General features: G+C 34.3%; 1 protein-coding gene across 5 annotated transcripts in view; it reads right to left on the bottom strand.

The window, feature by feature from the left end:
* The window catches only part of CDH19 (cadherin 19), a 93839-nt gene that overhangs the window by 31749 nt on the left and 34674 nt on the right, over positions 1-27416 (bottom strand). For all 5 annotated transcript variants that reach the window (XM_067014902.1, XM_059040331.2, XM_067014903.1 and 2 more), the window contains 5 exons: positions 24047-24166; positions 21048-21212; positions 19149-19330; positions 18155-18408; positions 4561-4682 (listed from right to left, as the gene is read on the bottom strand). In XM_067014902.1, coding sequence (XP_066871003.1) covers positions 4561-4682; positions 18155-18408; positions 19149-19330; positions 21048-21212; positions 24047-24166 — 843 coding nt within the window. The remainder of the gene's footprint in view (positions 1-4560; positions 4683-18154; positions 18409-19148; positions 19331-21047; positions 21213-24046; positions 24167-27416) is intronic.

Below are 27416 nucleotides of genomic sequence, written 5' to 3'. Positions count from 1 at the left end.
CCATGGACTTTAGGAGCTGTTGAGGAAAAGTAGTAAAAGTAAAGGAGAAAGTTAGGTACATGAGCACATTTTTTTAAAAATCCAGGAACTATTGCACATATTTGTATTATCCCTGGCCTCTACTAACTGAATGCCAGTAGCACCCTCCACTCTAGTTGTGATGATCTAAATTGTCTTCAGACATGGTCAAATGTACTAGGAGGCAAAAATGCCTGCAGTTGAGACGTGTTGCTCTATCATAACTTTCACAAAGGCACTCGCTCACCAGAAATGAGGAGAATGATGATTTAGTCCATGTGTTAAATACGAAACACAGAGACAGTGATGGTGGAAGGATGAAAAATAGTGGATGTTAGCCTCTTCTAGAACCTAATCTGGCAATGGATAGTAAAAGTTAAACTACACATATCTTTGACCCAGTCATTAGTTTGCGAAACCTATGCTACAGTCCAAGGCACCAATATATAAGAGTATGTAATCCATTTTATTTATTCCAGAATTGTTTGCATCCCAACCAAACAACTGGAAGTAACCCAAAAGGGATTGGGGAAATAAGTTACCACCAAACTATGAAATTGTGCATGCTTATTAAAAATGAATGCATCAATGTAACACATGTAGTAATATCATGAACTTTAAAAATGTATTTTAATCTTGGTCCTCAATTTGAAAAAAATGCTTACCACTGTTTGTCTCAGTTGGTTTTCTGTAAAATGGAAATGATACTAGTAACTAGCTTATAGAGCTGTTATAAAGATTAAATGAATCAATACATATGAAACATTTAGAAGATCACTTAACATATAAATAAGCAATAAACATTAAATACTATTATTTTATTTATCTACTAACCAGAAGTGATATACATGATGTTTTGTGAAGTGCTAAAAAACAATTTGCGGCATAAGGTATTGTATATCATTATTTTAAATCATTCTTTTTTATTTTAAAAAGCCATGGGAAGGTACATACATTGAAGAGTGGGGAGAGGGAGTTTATTTTGTTTGTCTCAGTGTTTTTATTTATAACCTTACATGCTCTTTTTTTTTTAAATCACAAAGCATTATATTTGCAATTGTAATTCGTAAGGGCAAATACAAATTTTTTAAAAAAAGAGGCTTAACTCTCCCTGTTGAAAATTAGGGAAAAGTCTTTCCTTCCTTCCTCTTCTTAGAGCATTTACTTTAGAAAAGCTTGTAAACTATTTTTCTATCTCTTTTAAATGTATGTAAATCTTTAAAAATTGAGATAAACCTCTTGCCAACTTTACAACCCAGGCCTGTCTTTCTCCAGTCCTGGGAGCCAGTTCCTCGAAATAAAACCATCAATGAAGATAGCACTTTTTTATCCCAGTTTCTGTGGGAGGGTAGGAGCGTAACTTCAGCAAAGGTCTTGACAGTAAGATGCAAAACTACCTCTTGTCATAAATGTATAAAAGTTTAGTTTTCAGTTAGCAAACAAACATAGATGGTCACTCCAACTACCTAGTGAATTTAGGATAAACTGTATGGCACATGGTGATGTGAAGTTCTCCTACTTTAAGGCCAGTAATGGTTTATCTTGAGAACATGTCTGCAGTGGGTTATATCTGCTCGGCTATGTAAAAGGCTGAGATTTCTTTCTGATTTGGCAATTTCTTATCAATTTACTGTGATGCACATCAAATTCTGGTTTAATGATTTTTCAATTATAAAACTGTTCTCTCTAGTTCACCTCGTGAAGAGGGTTTCCAGGTTGGGATAAAATTTTTGGTTGTAATTGTTTTTAACTAATAAATAACAGTGGCAATTATGATAGAAATTGTAGCTTTCAATACATTAAAATTAAAATTGGCAAGTTTTATTGCATACAAAAGAAACCCATGGCCTTTAGAAAATGCATAAACCATTAAGAATTATGATGTTAAGACTCTTCTCTATTGTGTTACATTCAGGATAAAATTGATTAAAAAACATTAAATATGAAAAGATATTTCTAGATATTTCAAGATAAAATTATTCAAAACTTAAGTCTAATATTTTTTATGGTTTAAACATATATCACTATAGAACAACTTTCTGCTTAAGTAAGTAAAATGGAAAAAGTATATCAGTTACAAATAAATTTAAGGAAAACTAGTAAAAAACTAATTTAACATTTTTATCTGTTTTTCTGAAATATCTATTTAAAATCAAGTTCAAATGAAACCTTTGTCATGACTATAAAAAGCATACACATATCTTCAAAGCTTCATTTTAAAGTAGCTGGTCGTTTTATTCACTTAGTTGGCATGCTGGTAAATAGCTTGGTGCTTAATTTGGGATGCTTTCCAGGAAAAAGACTAAGCACAGTGAACTTCATTTGCTGGGCAAACAAATGTGAAAATGGAACATCTCTTTCCTGTAATCAGCATAATTGTTATGTCACAAGCTTCCAGGTATTTAACACATGCAGCAAGTACTTTTTGTAACAATTTTATGTGAAGCCTTGTTTTCCACTGTTTAGGTGGTTTGTTTATATTACTATGTCTTAAGTGACTTAAATGGTCAAATAATTATTTTTTATATCAATATTATGGTAATGAGAAATTGGCACTTACAATTATTTTCTCCAAAATTGTTCTAAAATGAGTTTAATAATGTGGATTAAAACTGAATCAAGAGACAGAGGAAAAAATACATGAAAATTGGTTACTCAGTGTTGCATAAGTTCTTTCTAAGCAGTTTCCTTTTAAATGAAACAAACATTTTCAAAAATATATCTTCAAAGATGAGTGAAATGATTATTAACTTTGTGGGTTTTTGAGAATATTTATCTGATTATATTTTATTTTGGAATTTTATTCCCCATCCTGAAACTTTTCAACTTAATGATAAAAATAACAATGGGAATATCGAATCTCTTTTTATCTAAAAGAATCTTTTTATTTTGAGGAAACTGATTTTATAGCACCAGAAGCAGATCAGTCTGAATTGTGTAATTGCTATACTTGATAACACTTCTAATCACTTATTTCTAGAACAGTGATTAACTTCTCAGTAATAAATTCCATGTAATATAAATATATTCAGTTAATATTCATTTTGCCTTTCACAGGCATTTTTTCCTTAACCATATTTTTATCTTCTTTTATTTATAAATTTTGTTTTAATACAATATTTGTGTCTAACAATACAAATAACACATTTTAAAGACTCTGCTTTTTAATAACTTAAATTGTAGTACTTCTAATTTAACAGAAATTAATGATATAGTCTTACACTCCCCTTATATATAAAATAAGATTACGGTGGCTAATTATTTACATAAATTCATTAAACATGCTCTTTCAATAGTTGAAGGCTACTTTACGTAGAAACACATTTTTCAAAGATGTCCAGTCTTCCTTTGAACTGATTTGAATTCTTTTCTCAGCAGTCTTGTAAGTAATGATATAAATAATTTGTTCTCAGAAATATCCAATGAATAAAAGTTTCTTGCTTTCAGACAAACATCTTTGTGTTTTCTGACACCAAAAACCTTGGCGTTTCTTCTGTGCAGCAGGCATTTACTCCCCTGCAACATTTGCTCCCCATCATTTATCGTTTAGTTAAACAGAAAATTCAAAACCCAGACCCAGTCCTTTGGCAGTTTCCAAAGAGCTATTCAATGTATGACAAAAAATATGCAAGAGATGCTTTGTACTCCACTGTCTCATCAGCCTACTACTCAATAAAGTGAGGAGTAAGATATATGTTCAAAGACTTTCAAAGAACAAGCCAAGAAAGTAAACACAATTCATAAAATTCTATGCAAAATCAGTTTTGAAAGGATGCAATCTAAAACATTGAAAACTCACAAATTGAATCCTTTACTGTACTATTTTAAAACCATTGACTAAGTAATAGGGAAGATTTTGATAATCCTTTCCATTGTGTTCTATCCATTCTTTTGAGCCTGAATGAATATGGTTGATCTAATTCTGATTGAGAATTCTGAAGACACAATCTAAGTGGTAAACTGGGATGATTTTATCTATGTTTTGCAACCTGAAAATGGAATCATCTGCCTCTCTGTGAAAAAACACTGGTCACTACTGATTATTAAAGATGTGACTATCAGCACTGCTGACACAATGAGTTTAATTTGAACACATTTTACTGGGTAATATTTTATATGTCCAGTTTGAAAAAACTTACAAAATTTATATTCAATTTTAAAAAATTGAATTAAAAATGCATTCATGAAAAATATGGTAAGAACATATAATTATACAATTAAAAGTTCTTAGAATTTCAAGGGATTTTTTGTTTATTTCCTGTGTTTTTCTGAATTTTCCATGATTTATTTCTTGTATTAAACATTATTTATTGCCATAATAAAAATGAAGATATTTAGTGGTAAGTATATAAATAAGCTGTAGTAGGAATGTGCAGACATTTTGAATTTAAATAAATTAAATACACATGTATGAATTGATATATAAAATACCATTTAATTCTAATTTCAGCAACACTTTAGCTTTTGTCTCTATGTTTAAAGATTACTGAATGGTTTAAAAAATATGGGGAACCAATATTTGGTTCCCAAATGAGTACTTACATTTTTCTGTGGCTGTAACGCTTAAGTTATACCAAGCACTAATCTCTCGATCAAGAGGGTTAGTTGTGAAGACTGTACCATTGTCATCAATACTGAACACTTTGCTTCTGGTAATAGAATACCTGCACACACACAAATAATTCCTTAATTTTATTATTTTCCCCATATAATACTCTTTAAAGAGTGTATAACACTCTTTTTAAGCAATAAGATATTATCAGATCCACACTCTGCACAGCTAATGCAATGCCGAACAATTTGCAGAAAGGTAAATTCTACATTTAAGATTCAACTCAATGGAGACAGACAAAAAAAAACAAAACACCAAAAACCTAAAACAGTTCTAGATTTCAACTGACATGCGTGAAATCTAGACACGTCACTCATTCTCATTCCCAGAAGAGAACTTTCATAAGTGAATGCCTTAGTTAAAAAGAAATGGCAAAATGTCTTTTGCAAAATGAAGAGAAGTACAAATAAATGGAGGTAAAAATTAAAGCTTGTGAACCTTTTTTTTCCTTTGAAGCAATGTAAAACAAATTCTCAGTTTAGGCTGCTGAGTCTCCTTGCTACATCACATAGTTACTTTCTAAATCTGTGCATCATATTATAATTACTTGATTGCTGACATATGAGAAATGTTTGTTTTTGTTTGTTTCAAGGAAATAATTAGATAATATCTCATAAAAATAAAGTATATATTTATTACATATATTTATATACTTATATATGTGTATAAACATATCTATATATATAAACATATCTCCTAAAAGTGAGGAAGTAAGGATAGTAGGTGTAATGTGCTATTATTAGATCATGCATGGAAAGAAGCCAGATAATAAAATTCTCTCATGCAAAAGCCCGGAAAATAATCTCAAATTCCACAATGAAAGAAGACTTTGAAGTACTCAGCATGTCTTATCTGCTTGCAAATGATTAATAATAAAAATTAAAGAAGAGTAATAACTACGATTCAGTGATGCCTTCTCATTGCATATATATTCCTAAAGATTTTGATAAGACATCAATGAGATTTACCATAATTATGTGGCAAAAGATGAGACTATTTTAATCTTGAATTGACAGTTCTCTAAAAATATCACACTAATTTGTAGGTTGGTGTTGAGGGGAAAATTAAAACAGGAACTACAAAGAATTAAGCTTTAAAAGAATTAAGCTTTAGGGCTTCCCTGGTGGCGCAGTGGTTGAGAGTCCGCCTGCGGATGCAGGAGACACGAGTTCATGCCCCGGTCCGCGAGGATCCCACATGCCGCAGAGCGGCTGGGCCCGTGATCTATGGCCTCTGGTCCTGCGCATCCGGAGCCTGTGCTCCACAACGGGAGAGGCCACAGCAGTGAGAGGCCCGCATACCACACACACACACACACACACACACACACACACACACACACACACACACAAATTCAGTTTTAGCTCTACTCATTTTTAAACCTTTATAAGAAATTTGCTTACATATCCACAAGTGGTCACATTTCCTACTTAGATTTGTTGACAAAACGAAACAGTAGTTTAATATTTTGTAGTAAGGGTACAGAATATCTGTTTCTATAATACACCATTCCAAATAAAACCAACCAAAAGTTTGAGATTATTTCCTTATAAAAGTTTTTAAAAATTATGACCCTGAGTCATCAAACGAATGATTCTTCCATACGTATAAGAATGCCTTTACATCAGGCTCTTAATCTTTGTACGCCTCTACTATTCCCACTTCCCAGAAGAAAAACTGAGGCACATTATAGCCAAGCCCATATACAAAGCCTAGAGATTCCCAAGTAGGTGCAACTCCACCAGATCTTTCAAGAATTTTAAAGTACTTTTTTAATGCACAGGTGGAAGGTGTTTAAAGACAGCTTCTTCCACTGGTGAAAGATATCCCTGTCATTCTTGAACGAAATACAAACTTGCTTCTGGCTCCTGAGCTGGGCTGTTTCTCACAACCTGATTACTCAGATTATTGGTCCTTTTATGTGAATATTGGTAGTTTCTTTCAAGGAATTTCAAGGAATTGGTCTGAATGCATAGGCATAGAGTTGTTCATAGTATTTCCTTATATTATTGTTTAATATTTATGGGTTCAATAGTTATGTGCCCTCTTTCATTTCTGATAATGGTAATTTTTGTCTATTCTGTTCTTTCCCTCTTGGTTGTCTGGTTAGATTGATCACTTTTTACCAGTGTTTTGGAAGAAACAGCTTTTCATTTCACTGTATTTCTCTATTTTCAATTTCACTGCTCCTGCTCTAATGTTTTTTACTTTCTTCTTTTTTTTGCTTGCTTGAATTTAACTTGCTCTTCTTTTTCTAACAGAAAAGACTATATTCTTTCTCATATTTATAAAATATTATAAAATTTGACTATAGGTTTAGTTAAAAAGGAAAATTTAATAATGTCCAAAGAATGAATCATCCACAGTAGTGGCAAAAGAGTATATGCCCTATATCTGGAATCTAAACAATATGGTAATACAGAGAATGGGGATAAAATGAAAATCATAAGGAAAATTTCTTGTGTAGTTTCTCATAATTGTATGATGGAGTTTTTTTTTTTTTTTTTTTTTTTTTTTTTTTTTTCGGTACGTGGGCCTCTCACTGTTGTGGCCTCTCCCATTGCGGAGCACAGGCTCCGGACGCGCAGGCTCAGCGGCCATGGCTCACAGGCCCAGCCACTCCGGCATGTGGGATCTTCCCGGACCGGGGCACGAACCCGTGTGCCCTGCATCGGCAGGCGGACTCTCAACCACTGCGCCACCAGGGAAGCCCATGTATGATGGAGTTTTTATCACAGACTGCTTCAAAGCTCTAATTCTCACCACATTAGGCTCCTTAAAGCAACTGTATCATCTCACTTTCAGGTCTAGATACTGCATTCTTCCTTCATACCTGCCCCCAGTTTTCTTAAGGAGTTACGATATAGCTTATTATAATAATTTATACCAAGGCAAACTTACTTCTCAAGTTTGTCTGCTCTTGACAATGACAAGAATATTTCATTAAACCAGTTGATTTATCCCACCCAAGACTTGCTGAAAATGAGCCCGGGAATGTCTATGCTTCACAGAAACACCAGGTGATATTCAGGACGAAAAGCTGAGTAATATAAGTTATTGGAAGTAGGTATACTTTACCCTGCTTACTATGTGTTAATCTCTTTTTCCCAAGCAATGGAACATCACTGAGGGGAAAATATACTGCATTATCATTCCCTTTGCTTTCTATATATCTTGCCATGGGATGAGTGTTAAGGAAGAGATATTTTCAAATTAAAACTCAAACTGAAATTATTTAGTATTTTCTGGATCTTTTGCTTCCAAAAAAATGGGGAAACCTCCTGAAATGTGTTCTTGTGGCTTTTTGAATATACATTTGATTTTGTTTTCATGATATATATTGAACATTTGCAACATCAAACTATACCACATGGAAAGAAATCTGTGAACCTATTATTTAAACAATATTATTTAAAAGGCACTCTAAATGAACATCCATATGAGACATTGAAAGATATTCTTTTTGTAGGCTCTCACAAACTGTTTTTAAGAGTAATTAATTTCGTGGATATTCCCTGGTGGTCCAGTGGTTAGGACTCCATACTCTCACTGCGGAGGGCCTGGGTTCAATCCCGAATTGGGAACTAAGATCCCAAAAGCCAAGTGGTGCAGCTGAAAAATATTTTTTAAATTTAAATAAATAAATAATGTTGATCTAGTTGACATTAAAAAAATAAAAGTAATTAATTTCAGTATAAAGATGAAACTATTAGCTAAAATATTTTTGGTAGAAAATAATAAGTAACCACCAGTAGTGATACTATAAAACAAAACCTCTGGAGAGCAACAGTCAGCTCTACCCACCACCAGTCCCTCCCACCAGGAAACTTGCACAAACCTCTTAGATAGCCACATCCACCAGAGGGCAGACAGAAGAAGCAAGAAGAACTACAATCCTGCAGCCTGTAGAAAAAAACCACATTCACAGAAAGACAGACAAGATAAAAAAGCATAGGGCTATGTACCAGATGAAGGAACAAGATAAAATCCCAGAAAAACAACTAAATGAAGTGGAGATAGGCAAACTTCCAGAAAAAGAATTCAGATTATTCTATGATAGTGAAGATGATCCAGGACCTCAGAAAAAAAGATGGAGGCAAAGATCGGGAAAATGCAAGAAATATTTAACAAAGACCTAGAAGAATTAAAAAACAAAAAAACAGAGAAGAACAATACAATAAGTGAAATGAAAACTACAATAGAAGGAATCAATAGCAGAATAACTGAGGCAGAAGAACGGATAAGTGACCTGGAAGACAGAATGGTGGAATTCACTGCTGCGGAATAGAATTAAAAAAAAGAATGAAAAGAAATGAAGACAGCCTAAGAGACCTCTGGGACAAATTAAATGCAACAACATTCGCATTATAGGGGTCCCAGAAGGAGAAGAGACAGAGAAAGGACCAAAGAAAATATTTGAAGAGATTATAGTCAAAAACTTCCCTAACATTGGAAAGGAAATAGCCACCCAAGTCCAGGAAGTGCAGAGAGTCCCACACAGGATAAACACAAAGAGAAACACACTGAGACACATAGTAATCAAATAGGCAAACATTAAAGACAATGAAAAATTATTGAAAGCAGCAAAGGAAAAACAACAAATAACATGCAAGGGAACTCCCATAAGGTTAACAGCTGATTTCTCAGAAGAAACTCTACAAGCCAGAAGGGAGTGGCATGATATACTTAAAGTGATGAAAGGGAAGAACCTACAAGCAAGATTACTCTACCCTGCAAGGATCTCATTCAGATTCGATGGAGAAATCAAAAGCTTTACAGAAAAGCAAAAGCTAAGAGAATTCAGCACCACAAAACCAGCTCTACAACAAATACTAAAGGAACTTCTCTAAGTGGGAAACACAAGAGAAGAAAAGGACCTACAAAAGCAAACCCAAAACAATTAAGAAAATGGTCATAGGAACATACATATTGATAAATACCTTAAACGTGAATGGATTAAATGCTCCAACCAAAAGACACAGGCTTGCTGAATGGATACAAAAACAAGACCCAAATATATGCTGTCTACAAGAGACCCACTTCAGACCTAAGGACACATACAGACTGAAAGTGAGGGGATGGAAAAAGATATTCCATGCAAATGGAAATCAAAAGAAAGCTGGGGGGAGGAGGTTCAAGAAGGCGGAAGAGTAAGATGTGGAGGTCACCTTCCTCCCCACAAATATATCAGAAATACATCTACATGGGGAAGGACTCCTACAGAACACCTACTGAATGCTGGCATAATTACTCAGACCTCCCAACAGGCAAGAAGCTCGCCATGTACCTGGGTAGGGAAAAGAAAAAAGAAAAAACAGAGGCAAAGAATAGGGATGGGACCTGCACCAGTGGGAGAGAGCTTGGTAGGAGGAACGGTTTCCACACACTAGAAGCCCTTTCGTGGGAGGAGACTGTGGGTGGAGGAGGGGGGAAGTTTCAGAGCTGAGGAGGAGAGCACAGTCACAAGTTTGTGGAGGGCAAAGCAGAGAGATTCCCGCACAGATAAGCAGTGCTGACCAGCACTAATCAGCCCTAGAGGCTTGTCTGCTCACCCGCCGGGTTGGGCCGGGGCTGGGAGATGAGGCTTGGGCTTCGGAGGTCAGATCCTAGGGAGAGGAGTGGGGTTGGCAGCATGAACACAGCCTGAAGGGGCTAGTGCACCACGGCTGGCCGGGAGGGAGTCTGGGAAAGAGTCTGGAACTGCCAAAGAGGCAAGAGACTTTCCTGCCTCTTTGTTTCCTGGTGCGCAAGGAGAGGGGATTAAGAGCGCCGCTTAAAGAGGATCCAGAGACAGGTGCGAGCCGCGGCTATCAGCGTGGACCGCAGAGACGGGCATGAGATGCTAAGGCTGCTGCCCCCACCAAGAAGCCTGTGCGCAAGCCCAGGTCACTCTCCATACCTCTCCTCCCGGGAGCCTGTGCAGCCCACCACTGTCAGGGCCCTGTGATCCAGGGACAACTTTCCCGGGAGAACGCACAGCGCGCCTGAGGCTTGTGCAACATCCCGCCGCCACAGGCTTGCCCCGCACTCCATGCCCCTCCCTCCCCCCCTCAACCTGAGTGAGCCAGAGCCCCCGAATCAGCTGTTCCTTTAACCCTGTCCTGTCTGAGAGAAGAACAGATGCCCTAATGAGACCTACATGCAGAGGAGGGGGCCAAATCCAAAGCTGAATCCCGGGAGCTGTGCAAACAAAGAAGAGAAAGGGAAATCTCTCCCAGCACACTCAGGAGCAGTGGATTAAAGCTCCACAGTCAACCTGATGTACCTGCATCTGTGGAATACCTGAGTAGACAACGATTCATCCCAAATTGAGGAGGTGGAATTTGGGAGCAAAGATGTATATATTTTTTTCCCTCTTTCTCTTTTTGTGAGTGTGTATGTGTATGCTTCTGTGTGTGATTTTGTCTCTATAACTTTGCTTTTACCATTTGTCCTAGAGTTCTGCCTGTCCGTTTTTTGTTTTATTACTTAAAATTTTTTTTCTTAAAAATTATTTTTTATTTTAATAACTTTATTTTATTATTTCACTTTATTTTATTATACCTTCTTTTTTATTTCTTTTCATTCTCTCTTATTCTGAGCTTTGTGGAGGACAGGCTCTTGGTGCAGGTGACAGGGCTGTGCCACTAAGTTGGGAGAGCCAAGTTCAGGACACTGGTCCACAAGACACCTCCCAGCTCCATGTAATATCAAACAGTGAAAGCTCTCACAAAGATCTCCATCTCAAAGTCTAGAACCAGCTCCACTCAATGACCAGCAAGCTACAGTGCATGACACCCTATGCCAAACAACTAGCAAGACAGGAACACAACCCCATCCATTAGCACAGAGGCTGCCAAAAATCATAATAAGGCCACAGACACCCCAAAACACACCACCAGAAGTGGACCTGCCCACCAGAAACACAAGATCAAGCCTCATCCAGCAGAACACAGGCACTAGTCCACTCCACCAGGAAGCCTACAGAAACCACTGAACCAACTTTAGCCACTGGGGACAGACACCAAAAACAATGGAAACTACAAACCTGCAGCCTGCGAAAAGGAGACCCCAAACACAGTAACTTAAGCAAAAATGAAAAGACAGAGAAAGAAACATCAGATGGAGGAGCAAGGCAAAAACCAACCAGACCTAATAAATGAAAAGGAAATAGGCAGTCTACCCAAAAAAAGAGTTCAGAATAATGATAGTAAAGATGATCCAAAATCTGCAAAGTAGAATGGAGAAAATACAAAAAACATTTAAGAAGGACTTAGAAGAACTAAAGAGTAAACAAACAGTGATGAACAACACAATAAATGAAACTAAAAATTATCTGGAAGGGATCAATAGCAGAATAACTGAGGCAGAAGAATGGATAAGGGACCTGGAAAATAAAATATTGGAAATAACTACTGCAGAGCAGGATAAAGAAAAAAAATGAGGACACTCTCAGAGACCTCTGGGACAACATTAAATGCACCAACATTAGAATTATAGGGGTCCCAGAAGAAGAAAGGGACTGAGAAAATATTTGAAGAAATTATAGTTTAAAACTTCCCTAATATGGGAAAGGAAATAGTTAATCAAGTCCAGGAAGCAAAGAGAGTCCCATACAGGATAAATCCAAGGAGAAACATGCCAAGACACATATTGATCAAACTATCAAAAATTAAATACAAAGAAGAAATATTAAAAGCAGCAAGGGAAAAACAACAAAAAACACATAAGGGAATCCCCATAAGGTTAACTGCTGATCTTTCAGCAGAAACTCTGCAAGCCAGAAGGGAGTGGCAGCACATATTTAAAGTGATGAAGGAGAAAAATCTACAACCAATATTACTCTACCCAGCAAGGATCTCATTCAGATTCGATGGAGAAATAAAAGGTTTACAGACATGAAAAGCCAAGAGAATTCAGCATCACCAAACCAGCTTTACAACAAATGCTAAAGGAACTTCTCTAGGCAGGAAACACAAGAGAAGGAAAAGACCTACAATAACAAACCCAAAACAATTAAGAAAATGGTAATAGGAACATACATATTGATAATTACTTTAAATGTAAATGGATTAAATGCTCCAAACAAAGGACACAGACTGGATGAATGTATACAAAAACAAGAGCTGTATATATGCTGTCTACAGGAGACCCACTTCAGACCTAGGGACACATACAGACTGAAAGTGAGGGCATGGAAAAAGATATTCCATGCAAATGGAAATCAAAAGAAAGCTGGAATAGCAATTCTCATATCAGACAAAAGAGATTTTAAAACAAAGACTATTACAAGAGAGAAAGAAGGACACTACATAATGATCAACACAAGAAGAAGATATAACGATAAACATTTATGCACCCAACATAGGAGCACCTCAATACATAAGGCAAATAGTAACAGCCATAAAAGGGGAAATCGTCAGTAACACAGTCATGGTAAGGGACTTTAACACCCCACTTTCACCAATGGATAGATCATCCAAAATGAAAATGAATAAGGACGAAAGCTTTAAATGATACACTAAACAACATGGACTTAATTGATATTTACAGGACATTCTATCCAAAAACAACAGAAAACACATTCTTCTCAAGTGCTCATGGAAGATTCTCCAGGATAGATCATATTTTGGGTTACAAAACAAACCTTATTAAATTTAAGAAAATTGAAATCGTATAAACTATCTTTTCCAAACACAGCACTATGAGACTAGATATCAATTACAAGAAAAAATCTGTAAGAAATACAAACACACGGAGGCTAAACAACACACTACTTAATAACCAAGAGATCACTGAAGAAATCAAAGAGGAAATCAAAAAATAACTAGAAACAAATGACAATGAAAACACAATGACCTAAAACCTATGAGATGCAGCAAAAGCAGTTCTAAGAGGGAAGTTTATAGCAATACAATTCTACTGTAAGAAACAAGAAACATCTCAAATAAACAACCTAACCTTACACCTAAAGCAATTAGAGAAAGAAGAACAAAAAAACCCCCAAAGTCAGCAGAAGGAACGAATCATAAAGATCAGATCAGAAATAAATGAAAAAGAAATGAAGGAAACAATAACAAAGATCAATAAAACTAAAAGGTTGTTCTTTGAGAAGATAAAAAAATTGATAAACCGTTAGCCAGAATTATCTAGAAAGAAAGGGAGAACACTCAATTCGACAGAATTAGAAATGAAAAGGGAGAAGAAACAACTGACACTGCAAAAATACAAAGGATCATGAGAGATTACTACAAGCAACTATATGCCAATAAAATGGACAACCTGGAAGAAATGGAGAAATTCTTAGAAATGCACAACATTCTGAGACTGAACCAAGAAGAAATAGAAAATATGAACAGACCAAAAACAAGTAATGAAATTGAAACTGTCATCAAAAATCTTCCAACAAACAAAAGCCCAGGACCAGATAGCTTCACAGGCAAATTCCATCAAACATTTAGAGAAGAGCTAACACCTATCCTTCTCAAACTCTTCCAAAATATAGCAGAGGGAGGAACACTCCCAAAATCATTCTATGAGGCCACCATCACTCTGATACCAAAACCAGACAAAGACATCACAAAGAAAGGAAACTACAGGCCAGTATCACTGATGAACATAGATGCAAAAATCCTCAACAGGGCTTCCCTGGTGGCGCAGTGGTTGAGAATCCGCCTGCCGATGCAGGGGACACGGGTTCGTGCCCCGGTCCGGGAAGATCCCACATGCCGCGGAGCGGCTGGGCCTGTGAGTCATGGCCGCTGAGCCTGCGCGTCCGGAGCCTGTGCTCCGCAACGGGAGAGGCCACAACAGTGAGAGGCCCGCATATCACAAAAAAAAAAAAAAAAAAAAAAATCCTCAACAAAATACTAGCAAACAGAATCCAACAGCATATTAAAAGGATCATACACTATGATCAAGTGGGGTTTATCCCAGGAAGGAAAGGATTCTTCAATATATGCAAATCAATCAACGTGATACACCATATTAACAAACTGAAGGGGAAAAAAATATGAACATCTGAATAGATGCTGAGAAAGCTTTTGACAAAATTCAACACCAATTTATGATAAAAACCCTCCAGAAAGTATGCATAGAGGGAACTTTCCTCAACATAATAAAGACCATACATGTCAAACCCACAGCCAACAACGTCCTCAATAGTGAAAAACTGAAACCATTGCCACTAAGATCAGGACCAAGACAAGGTTGCCCACTCTTACCACTATTACTCAACATAGTTTTGGAAGTTTTAGCCACAGCAATCAGAGAAGTAAAAGAAATAAAAGGAATCCAAAGCAGAAAAGAAGAAGTAAAGCTGTCACTGTTTGCAGATCACATGATACTATACATAGAGAATCCTAAAGATGCTACCAGAAAACTACTAGAGCTAATCAATGAATTTGGTAAAGTAGCAGGATACAAAAATAATGCACAGAAATCTCTTGCATTCATATACACTAATTATGAAAAATTTGAAAGAGAAATTAAGGAAACACTCGCATTTACCACTGCAACAAAAAGAATAAAATATCTAGGAATAAACCTACCTAAGGAGACAAAAGACCTGTATGCAGAAAATTATAAGACACTGTTGAAAGAAGTTAAGTATGATAAAAATAGATTGAGAGATATACCATGTTCTTGGATTGGAAGAATCAACATTGTGAAAATGACTCTACTACCCAAAGCAATCTACAGATTCAATGCAATCCCTATGAAACTACCACTGGCATTTTTCACAGAACTAGAACAAAAATTTTCACAATTTGTATGGAAACACAAAAGACCCCGAATAGCAAAAGCAATGTTGAGGAAGATAAACAGAGCTGGAGGAATTAGGCACACTGACTTCAGACTATACTATGAAGGTAGAGTTATCAAGACAGTATGGGACTGACATAAAAACAGAGATATAGATCAATGGAACAGGAAAGAAAACCCAGAGGTAAACCAATGCAAATATGGTCACCTTATCTTTGATAAAGGAGGCAAGAATATACAGTGGAGAAAAGACAGCCTCTTCAATAAGTGGTGCTGGGAAAACTGGACAGCTACATGTAAAAGAATGAAATTACAACACTCCCTAACACCATACACAAAAATGAACTCAAAATGGATTAAAAACCTAAATGTAAGGCAGACACCATCAGACTCTTAGAAGAAAACATAGGCAGAACACTCTATGACATAAATCACAGCAAGATCCTTTTTGACCCACCTCCTAGAGAAATGGAAATAAAAACAAAAATAAACAAATGGGACCTAATGAAACTTAAAAGCTTTTGCACAGCAAAAGAAACCATAAACAAGATGAAAAGACAACCCTCAGAATGGGAGAAAATATTTGCAAACAAATCAACAGACAAAGGATTGATCTCCAAAATATATAAACAGCTCATGCAGCTCAATATTAAAAAAACAAACAACCCATTCCAAAAATGGGCAGAAGACCTAAATAGATATTTCTCCAAAGAAGACATACAGATGGCCAAGAAGCACATGAAAAGCTGCTCAACATCACTGATTATTAGAGAAATGCAAATCAAAACTACAATGAGGTATCTATCACCTCACACCAGTTAGAATGGGCTTCATCAGAAAATCTACAAACAACAAATGCTGGAGAGAGTGTGGAGAAAAGGGAACCCTCTTGCACTGTTGGTGGGTATGTAAATTGATACAGTCACTATGGAGAACTGTATGGAGGTTCCTTAAAATACTGAAAGTAGAATTACCATATGATCCAGCAATCCCACTACTGGGCATATACCCAGAGAAAACCATAATTCAAAAAGACACATGCACCCCAATGTTCATTGCAGCACTGTTTGCAATAGCCAGGTCATAGAAGCAACCTAAATGCCCATCGACAGACAAATGGATAAAGAAGTTGTGGTACACATATACGATGGAATATTACTCAGCCATAAAAAGGAATGAAACTGGGTCATTTGTAGAGACGTGGATGGATCTAGAGACTGTCATACAGAGTGAAGTTAAGTCAGAAAGAGAAAAACAAATATCGTATATTAACGCATGTATGTGGAACCTAGAAAAATGGTATAGATGAACCACTTTGCAGGGCAGAAATTGAGACACAGATGTAGAGAACAAACATATGGACGCCAAGAGGGGAAAGCGGCGGGTGGGTGGGTGTGGTGGTGTGATGAATTGGGTTATTGGGATTGACATGTATACACTGATGTGTATAAAATTGATGACTAATAAGAACCTGCTGTATAAAAAAATAAATAAAATAAAAATTTAAAAGAACAAAAACAAAAAAAACACAACCTCTGTTAATATTTGGGTGTGCTCGTTTATTTTTCTCATTTATTTTACATAATATTTTACTTGTAGTAAACATACGACTCTAATGATTTTGTATTATTATTATTATTATTTTCATTTCATATTATTTTTAAAGAATCATGCCATGTCTTTATGTTCATAAGCATCATTAGAAAGCATTCATCATTTATTGTGTTATTTACACCACTGAGATTAGATATTTAAATTGTTTCTACAATTTTATCATTATAAAGAATAATATAATGAAAGCTTTAATCATGAAAGCATTTTTAAAAATTATGTATTCTTTAGTATTGTCAGAAAAGCAAACAGGTTAATATACTCTTTAAAATCTAAACAATTAATTTACTGACTTGTATATACACACACATATATATACTACATATATATTTTTATTCATTATTAAATTTACTGCTAATAAATAGGAACTGTATCTACATATTAGAAGGCAGCATTTTATGGTTAGGAATTACAGTGGAAAAATGTGAGCATCGTCTGTCTCAGAAATTTAAAGAAGCTCTTCTTTGTGTCAGTAGCCCTTCCAAAGAGCAAAGCAGTACCCAGCACCTTAATAAATATATGGAAGTTTGTGTAAGTCCCTGGAATGTAAAGTATGGAAAATGGATGAGCAAGGGAAGGTGGTGGAAGGAAACATGTAACAGGTTTTGCTTTTAGTTTTAACCAGAACTATGATGCGAATACATAAAAACAGAAAGGAAATATACTACCTGAATATAACAGACTAATTTAATAGATGGTAAATATTGTTTAATTGCAACACAGAAATTTATTTCTAATTGATTGGACTTACTTCGTTTTTACTCCTTCAGCGGTACCCTATAAAAGCTTCGTTAATTTTTGAATATCATTTTAAGTAAACAGTGTTTAGATGAACCACATTGTGATCAGCTTTGTTTCTGCTCTGATTTGGCATAATCAAGGGTTTCTTCTCCCTCACCTTCTTACCCCAATTAATAGAGAGTTGACTGCATCTAATTTTAGTTGGTGATTGCCTATTTCTTGCACATGTTTTCAAGTGCTTATTTCACCGCATCTTAACCAATAGTGAGGCTTCCTGTTTCAACTTGTTTAAACTGTTGCAAATTTTATAAATACCTTGGAGAGAAATACAGATCTAGATATATCTTTGTTACATTTATATGAAATTTTATTTTCAAGCTAATCTATGTTCCCTCATTTACTAATGCAAAGCTGGCCTTCCAGACATACCTGATAGGAGATTTCCTCTGATCTGGATCTGTGGCAGAGACGGTGCCTACAAATGATCCATACGGGCTTCCTTCAAAGATTTCAAATATGTAATACGGGAGGAGGAAAACAGGAGGTTCATCAACATCTTCCACCTGGATCTTGATGAAAGTGATGGAAGCTTCAGTATGGTATTTCCTGAACTGCTCATCAACTCGGCGGTTTTTAACTTTTGCTCTAACACGATAGTGGTTCTGGTGCTCAAAGTCTACTTTCTGCAAAGAAATTCAGTGTACACAGAAAACTGGTATCAGTGACCCGAGGAATTACTTAGGAAAAAAAAGTTTTTGTTGTTAAATTAAGTTTCAGTTGCTTTCCAGTTAGGTTTTATGATTTATGTTCTTGGATCCCTCTGATATTATCATTAAGTAGTTGCATAGCAAATCCCTATGTGTATTTTGTTATTTACGTCTATTATAAAATGTTCTGGGTTAACAATTATATTTTTTGCTTAGGATTAAAAGTATACTTTTCTGAGTATAGATATCTTATGGGGTTGAGAATTAATTTCCTATTTAAGATAATTTCAAAAAGTTTCTCCTGTATATTAAAATATTTTAAAAAACTACTCTACAATATAATTCAAAAGATCTCGGTAATAATTAACTCTCTCATCAATTATATTTGAAATATATAGATATAAAATATAAATAACTGAGCTTTTTTCTTTATTTTTTCAGAAGTATCTTGCATAAAACTGATAATTAGCTATTTGTATATTATTATTTGTAAGTAGGTAATAATCATATATGTTAATATTCTAAAAAATGAAATCTCTTAGAATTTTTTATAAAAGCACATATAATATATCTTTTCTTTTGCTCCCTAAACTAAATCACAGAGTCTTATTTTAATTACTTAACAAAGCAAAAACTAACTGGTTACACAAAATATATAGGTATTTCTGATTTGATTTTGTATTATTATGCAAAACAAATAATTTTAATGCATCTACCTTTTTTAATATAATTATTCCTTCTTGGGTCTCATTATTAGTAATGACATTGAACGTTTTTGAATCATCTTCTATGCTGTAATCCATTTCTGCATTCTCTCCTATGTCATTATCATATGCCATGATTTTTCCAATTGACATCCCAACAGATGCAGATTCAGAGACAGTCAAGCGGTATAAACCTTTAAAAACAAAATTCAGGATATTTTGCACAGATAATTAACATAAAAACTCCCAAATATAGCACCCTCCCTTTATTATGGGCTGTCAGAAAAACCACACCCACCCTTTTCACCAATTACTTGTTCTAAATACTTCTCTCTCTTGCTCTCTCTCTCCCTTTATTTTTTTGCAATCTGAACATTTCCCTCATATTTTTTGGAGTAGCAATTATTTTCTCTTAAATATATCTTAGGAAGCCCTTTCACCAGTACATATAATTTTCAATTTTCTATTCATATGCATACCTTCTCAATATTCATAGGTTTATTTTTATTGTATCCTTCCACCATGCCAAATTAAATTTAATAAAAAGAGATTTTCAATTTCACTCAAGCATTCTCTGATACCTAAAATAACCAATAAATATTGAGTTGGCCAACAGGTTTGTTTGCGTTTTTCCATAAGATGTTACAAAAAACCTGAACGAACTTTTTGGCCAACCCAATATAAGTATGAATTAAAGATGGTAGAGTCCAAAAACAAATAGTTGAGTTCTAAGGGTAAGAGTTTAACTTTGAGAATCTGAGCCTGGATTGCATTAATTCCATTCCATTAATGGAAATGGAAAAGAAAGATATGGAATATTATGCAACCATAAAAAAGAATGAAATAATGCCATTTGCAGCAACATGGATGAACCTAGAGATTATCATAGTAACTGAAGTAACTCAGAACGAGAAAGACAAATACCATAAGATATCACTTATATGTGGAATTTAAAATGTGACACAAATGAACTTATCTGTGAAACAGAAACAGACTCAGAGACATAGGGAACAGACTTGTGGCTGTCAGGAGGATGGGGGTGGGGGAGGGATGGATTGGGAGTTTGAGGCTAGCTGATGCAAACTATTATATATAGAATGGATAAACAACAATGTCCTACTGAATAGTACAGGGAACTATATTCAATATCCTCTGATAAACCATAAAGGAAAAGAATATCAAAAAGAATTATATATATGTATAACTCAATCACTTTGCTGTACAGTAGAAATTAACACAACATTGTAAATCGACTATACCTCAATAAAATAAATTTAAAAAAAAAGAAAAAGAGAGAGAAAGATGAAGTCAGATGACCCCATAGTTTTGGTCACAAGAAAATAATGGCAGTTATATTTGAAATACATAGATATAAATAACTAAGTTTTTTTCTCTTTACTTTTCAGAAGTAACTTGCATAAAACTTACAAAGAACTAGTCATTCATATATCATATGTAATTTATGCTAAAATGTATAAAATAATCACATGTGTTAATATGCTGAAGAATAAATCTGTTTAGAATTTAAAAAAGGAGCATGTTCAATATAATTTTTCTTTAAAGGGATTCTTGACTTCCTTATTAGCATATAGCAGGTAATTCCACAGACTGCTTTGTGAGATTTTCCTTTTTCTAAGTGGGAGAAATGTTACTTTAAAGTTGGTAATATTTTGCTGTTTTCAGGAAGTAACAGTTTAACTGTGCTACTGTGTCTCTTTCATTGTGGGAAAATTAAAAGAACCATTTATTTGATTGTACAAATTAAAAATTGTCAACAAGTTAATCTGGAGGAAAGAGTGACACTACCCTAAATCTGAAAGCAGATGCTTTAAACACTTGGCTAAATCAAGACTTAGTTTGTGCTATTTCCCATCCTTTCAAAAATTATTTATTAGAATCCTTTTTACTTACTGTCTTTAAATATAGGCTTATTGTCATTAACATCAGAAAGTTTGATTAATACACTTGTTGTTCCAGACAGTGCTCCAGGCAGACCAATCATGTCTTTGGCTTGAATAATCACCCAATACTCATCTTGCAGTTCTCTATCCATTTTAGAAGATATTCTTATGACTCCTTTAAAGACATAATAAACTATAATTATTATTTCATTATTAACCATGGCATCTTCCTAGTTAATTTCTTAAGAATTCAAACGTAAAATCATTCTTTTGACACATTTTGAACCACTACAATGTGCTAGATGTTGCCCTGGGGGAAAAAATACAACAATAATAAGTCAATCACCACCTCTGCCTAAAGTTTAGAGTGCTCATCACAATACTAATAGTAGTGGAATCTTAATAAAATACCATGTTAAGATAAACCACAGGGAGAGAAGAAGAGTGTCTTATTTTTAACCTCAACTTATTTTCTGCTTTCTTCTCTAACATAATATTAGGGCTCTACAATTAACTTTTCCCCTAAACTTAGAAGAAGTTGGTTTATTATGGATACATGTAAAACTATAATACCAAATTTATGCAAAAATATTGTGCACCTGTGATGTTAAATTTATTTTGAGTCATAATATATGAAAAAGAGCTGATTTTTGACTCACAGTTATTTATAATCCACCAACAGAGATATTCATATCCATATTGGTCCATGGAAATGTTGTAATAAGTGTCCACTTTCTATAAAGTTATTTAGTAAAAAGTAAATCACCACTGGAAAAAACCTAGGAAAAATTTAAGGTGGTGAAGAGAAGGGCTGTAATCCTAAAGATTTGGGAAACACATAATACAAATACAAGAAAGAGAATGGCTAATCTTCAAATATGTCTGGATAAAAAGTGTTAATTAAAAAATTGTGATACAATTAAAAATTGTAAAAAAATAAAAGAAGGACAAATTGGACCACATTATGATGAGATTTTAATTGTGGAGTGAAGTGTTTCACAAGTATACTCTATTATATGAATCAGTATGGAAACCATGGAATATATGAAACAGTTGCTCCTAGTATCTCCCTGTGTGTGACTTAACAGAGAATTGTGTTTCCTATTAGCAAAGGAGACTAGTATTAGAGTTTTGGAATTATAAATCCAAAGGTGTAGAGATTAGTCAGTGAGTGAGACGAAAACAGAGGCCTTCACTTCCCATGTATGGAGGCTTCAATTAACTTTGCTGACTTTATTTTCAACATGTCTGCTTACCTTCAGAATGGATAAAGGATATATATTCCTAGATCCTCTTACACACTCGAAAACTTACCACTTCTGTGCTTTGGCTTCCAATTGTCTTGCTGCCAGCCCTACTGCTCCTCCATTAATGCAATTAATTGCTTTAGCTAATTTGCTCAATATGTTTAAGAAGTTAGTGAGGGCTGGAGGAAAAGACAGTGCTCAAAATGGTTGTGAAGATCCAGTGTCACCCAGCACACATCTACTACACAGATAGCCCATTTTCTATTCTCCTCCTCTGTGCTTTTTCACACTGGTGTCTAGTTAGTCTAAGAGCTTAAACACTCTCCTTTCTCAGGAACTTCCTGTACATTCTTCTCATAACCTAGAATGCCTTCCATGCTCTCCTCACCTTGGTCACGTGCTCAGCTCAGCATTCTGGTTTCAGTGTATTCTGCCTTGGCCACACAATATGAAGGAGTTCTTACTTTCTTCTATTGAACCTTGTTCATTTCACTTGATAATCTTCACAAACTTAATGTATGTATTTATTAATACACAAATGTTTAATATTTATTTGTAAGTTCCAAGAGAAAAGAGTCCTTGTTGCTTTCCTTTTATTATTATATTTTTAATGTTGCAGTGGTGTCCTGCTGTAAACCTAGTATACTGTACAATGCCTGTTGCATATTCAACCCTTCTCAACCAAAATTGTGTAAGGGAATGTCTTAAGGCATCCATTGCGTGTATTAAAATAGCTTTAACCTGTACATTCAGAATAATAGAAACTAGGTATTATCCTGGAGAGACTTAAGAATATAGTCACTCAAATCATATTTTTCAGAATCTGATTCTCAAAAGAAACTTGATTGATAAAGGCTGACCTATTTAATACTTGCTAAATGAATGAATCAATAAAAAATGCTTAAAGACCCAACACATGCTTTAATTTTTTAAAGCTTTTCATGTCATCAAGATGGAAATAATATTTGTCTCATTAACAATCACAGAATTTTATTGCTTTTGGAACTTGCCACATTCTTGGTTGGTTATTCAGGTTTTTTTTTTTTTTTTTTTTCTCATCTTTAGAGACTATGAGCTCATTTATATGGGTTTAATCTTTGTAGTGACCAAAGCAATCAATATTTGTTAAATGAATCAATGTCACATGATTCTTAACTGTTTAATAGATGTAAATAAATAAAAGCAATTTTAAAATTTATTTTATAAAGTATTCAATTGATTAACAGAAATTGGAGAAGGACAGAAAAAGCAAATGTTGTATTCATGTGAATCAAAAAGACATAAAATACAGAACTATTTTTTTTTTTAAGTTCCTACACCCAGCCATAAACTCAGCTTAATCTCATTCTGGCTGGGTGTACAGGTGGAACTCTGTCATTTTAATTTGCATTTCCATGATGATTAATGAGGTTGAGCAATTTTAATATGCTTGCAGGCTTTTTGTTTGTCAATTGCTTGTAAATGTCTTTTCCCCATATATTTAAATTGGGTTGTCTGTAGTTCTGCAATTAATTTGTAATAATACTTAAGTATGTTTTATATCCCATACACAAATCATTTGTGGTATGGGTGTGAAAAATCCAATCTCCCAACCTTAGAAAAACCAGCTAAAAGATTAAAAATAATTAAATGCTTAACATTACGATCCATTTACTTATTGAAACATCAGGTCTACTTTACAACATGTTTGTAGGCAGAGAAATTTTGCTCTGCCTTTGCCTTAGAATCATGTTGAATTGCACTTCGTTTCTTCCAGGAATACCTGTTGTTGGCTCAATGGAGAAATATGGTTGGCCTTGTCGTAAGCTGTACAGGATACGAGCATTATTGCCACTTGAAGGATCATCAGCATCACTTGCTGTCACCTGGATGACAAATGTTCCTGAAGAGAAAATGCATAGTTACAAGAAATTAAGCCTATGGTCTTTTTGAAAAATGGATTCCAGTTCTGTAAGGTATTCTTTCTTTAGCAAGCAAGATGATGATATGCAATAAAAGACTAGTCCTCCCTGTTCTGAATTATAAAACAATTATCTTTCTGTATAGACAAGAAAATATAACCTTATACAAAATAACCCTAATTTCCATATAGAGTTTTAAATATGTGAATCCATGATCTAATGAAATATAACTATTAAACAACTCATTACAATACATAGTTAAGGATCATTTAAAGATGTGTTATTAGCAGAGGAATCAAAGGGAAATTAGAAACAGTTTTCTTCAAAAAACCTGTGTTGTGACCTGTACCTCAAAAAATTACAGATTAGTAAAATATTAATAAAGATTATTGAAATGATCTTGACATAGTGTCAAGCTGAAGATGAGCATAATTATTTGGCTTGCTTCATCCCCTTCTGTAAAATGCCTACTTTCTTTAAAGAATTTTTTTAAAGTGCAAAATAAAATCTATCAGATTGATAAGGTAAGTATTCTTATTAAAATTCAGTAACAATCAATAAAACTCATGGGAAATAAGTATTTGCATGTTTAAAATTAATGGTCAAATTAAAAATATTTCTTTAATGAGCTTTTAAGTTATTTTTATGTAAACATGGAATCTAGCATTATGGGTCTTGTTGGAAATCCACATCTTTTGAAACACTATGTTCTATGTCAATAAGAATGGCAACACAAATGTCACTAAATCAAATAGGCTTGTGACTTTATGTGAAATTAGCATTATGAAGTTTTTCATTACAATTTAATTTTATAAACTGCCACATTCTAATATGAAGCCATTCTATGCTTCAGTAATAAAAATGTTGAAACTTTTACTGTGGTCCTCAATTGCATGTATTGATAGTATTTGCTGTTTTGTTTTAGAATTGTTATGTGAGTTATTTAACCCTTGTTTTATACCGTTCTCCACTCAACATGTAGACACTCATTAGTTTCAGGTGTTTTAAATACATTCCTGCCATTTGAGACAACATGGATGGCGTTGACGGCATTATGCTAAGTCAATGGCAGAGTATGCAATGAATTATATGAGGGATCTAAAAAATGAAAAAAAGCAGAATTACAGAGACAGTGGATTGCTGGTCTAGAGTCTGGGTTGTAGGGGAGTTGGGATGTTTGTCAAAGTGTACAAACCTACAGTTAGAAGATGAATAACTTCTGGGGAGTTTATGTACCTTATAGTGATTATAGTCACCAATACTGTATTATATACTTCAAAGTTACTAAGAGACTAGATCTGAAATGTTTTCACCATGGAAACGATAATCATGTGACATGATGGCAATGATAGCCAAAGCTATAGTGGTAACCACATTGCAATATATAAATGCATGAAATCAGCACATTGTACACCTTAAACTTACACAATAATATATGTCAATTATATCACAATAATACAAATACTAAATAAATGAATAGATAGATACATCCCTGTAGGAATCGTAAAGAATTATTCCAATAAAAGTCTTCTTAGAGACCATTTCTATCAGTTTGTAATAGGCAAGTCTTGTTCTTTTAACTATGCTTCTATGCACTCATCCATTTCCTTCCCCTACATTTCCTCATGATGTCTCCATTTCATCTATCAGGGTTTCCTGTCTCTAGTTTGTAGAACTAGACCACCTGTATTTGGCTTCAGGAACAATAGTCAAAATCATGTACTGCTAGTTGTTGACCAAGAGAAATTCTTAGTATTAAGACTTTAGATTTCTTAACTTAGTACCGTACAAATGAGAATCAGGAAGACCAAGAAAATGCACTGACTTATAGACCACCCATACTTCATTTCTAGAGACAAGAGCTATGGAGTTAGGTTGTTTTTCCCAGTTCAGTTTATTTTAAAGCCCATTTTAATCGACGCTTCATTTACTTCTAACCGAAACATACCTCTTCAATGTCCTAATATGTCATGACCTTTCTCTCTACTAAATGGAAAACTTAATGTAATATATTAATGTCACAAAAAATAATTTCTTTGCATGTGGGGTAAATCCAAAAAAGTCAAACTCAGAAAATTTAGTGGATAAAAATATGATATTATAAATATTCAGAATAACTCTCTCATGTGAATTTGTTAGGGAGTTCAATTTCTAGGAATATAATTATTGTTCTCCCTTATAAGACTCACTGCACTTTTAAATTAAAAGTAGCAATCCTACAGAACTGGCATAATTCTACAATGTTTCAAACAGTGCTTGATGATGAACCATTGATGATTAAACAGTGATTCACTTTTTATGTTTGTGAGTGTGTGTGTGCGTGCATGTGTGTGTGTGAAATCATGTGTCTGTGAATCTTACTATAAACTTACCATGGAAAAAAGAAATGAAAATAAATTAAGATGATACAAATATGCAGCAGAATTTCCAAAAATTCATTGCATAAAGTCTTGCTTTATTCTTACTCATAATTTGTAAATGTCGTCTATAAAACTCAGAAGGACTTTAGCAATGTTCAATTCTTACATCAGTCTGATGATCTGATTTTATTTTCTTCAGTTGTTTGTCTTTCCTTTTTTCCTGTTTCAGTTTTATTGACATTAAAATTCATTAAATACAGATTAAGCAACTTTAAACCCTCTAAATATTTTCTAAATGGTTTTTCTAAAAACGTCAATAGAGAGAAATAAGCCTGTATACTTTCCTAATCAGTAATTTAAATACTGTAGAAATCTTCAAAAAATAGTTAAACATAAATAAATAGTAATAATAAAATAGTAATAATAAGTAAACATCAAAACAATTAAGAAATACAAAAATACTTGATAATACTTTGTATATTTATGTTTTCCATGAGGAGTTGTCATGTGTAAGAGGAATTGTGCACTCACTCGCAGTTAGGTATGCTGTACTATAGTGCATACAAAGTTGACAAAATCACTATGAGGCCAATAATGTGTCTTTCATGGAAATGATCAATAATTATTTCACAGTCCTCCCTTCCTTGTGTTACCAGTTAAATATAGGCAACAGACACTTAGTTGTTGAGTATCATCTTTAATGTGCATTACTGAATCAATGTATGAAGCATGGTACATGTCACATATATAATCTAACCTGTTTAGTCTCTCTTTATTCATTTTACTGTGCTCTCACTAAAACTGACAAAGTCGGGTTTATTACATTAATGGATCAAAAATTAAATTCTCTCTAAATTATATTAGAAATAAA

Source organism: Kogia breviceps, chromosome 15 (assembly GCF_026419965.1).
Source record: "Kogia breviceps isolate mKogBre1 chromosome 15, mKogBre1 haplotype 1, whole genome shotgun sequence".
Taxonomy (NCBI): Eukaryota; Metazoa; Chordata; class Mammalia; order Artiodactyla; family Physeteridae; genus Kogia; species Kogia breviceps.
The sequence above is the reverse complement of the archived record's forward strand: the minus strand, read 5'-3'. Positions and strand labels throughout refer to the sequence as shown.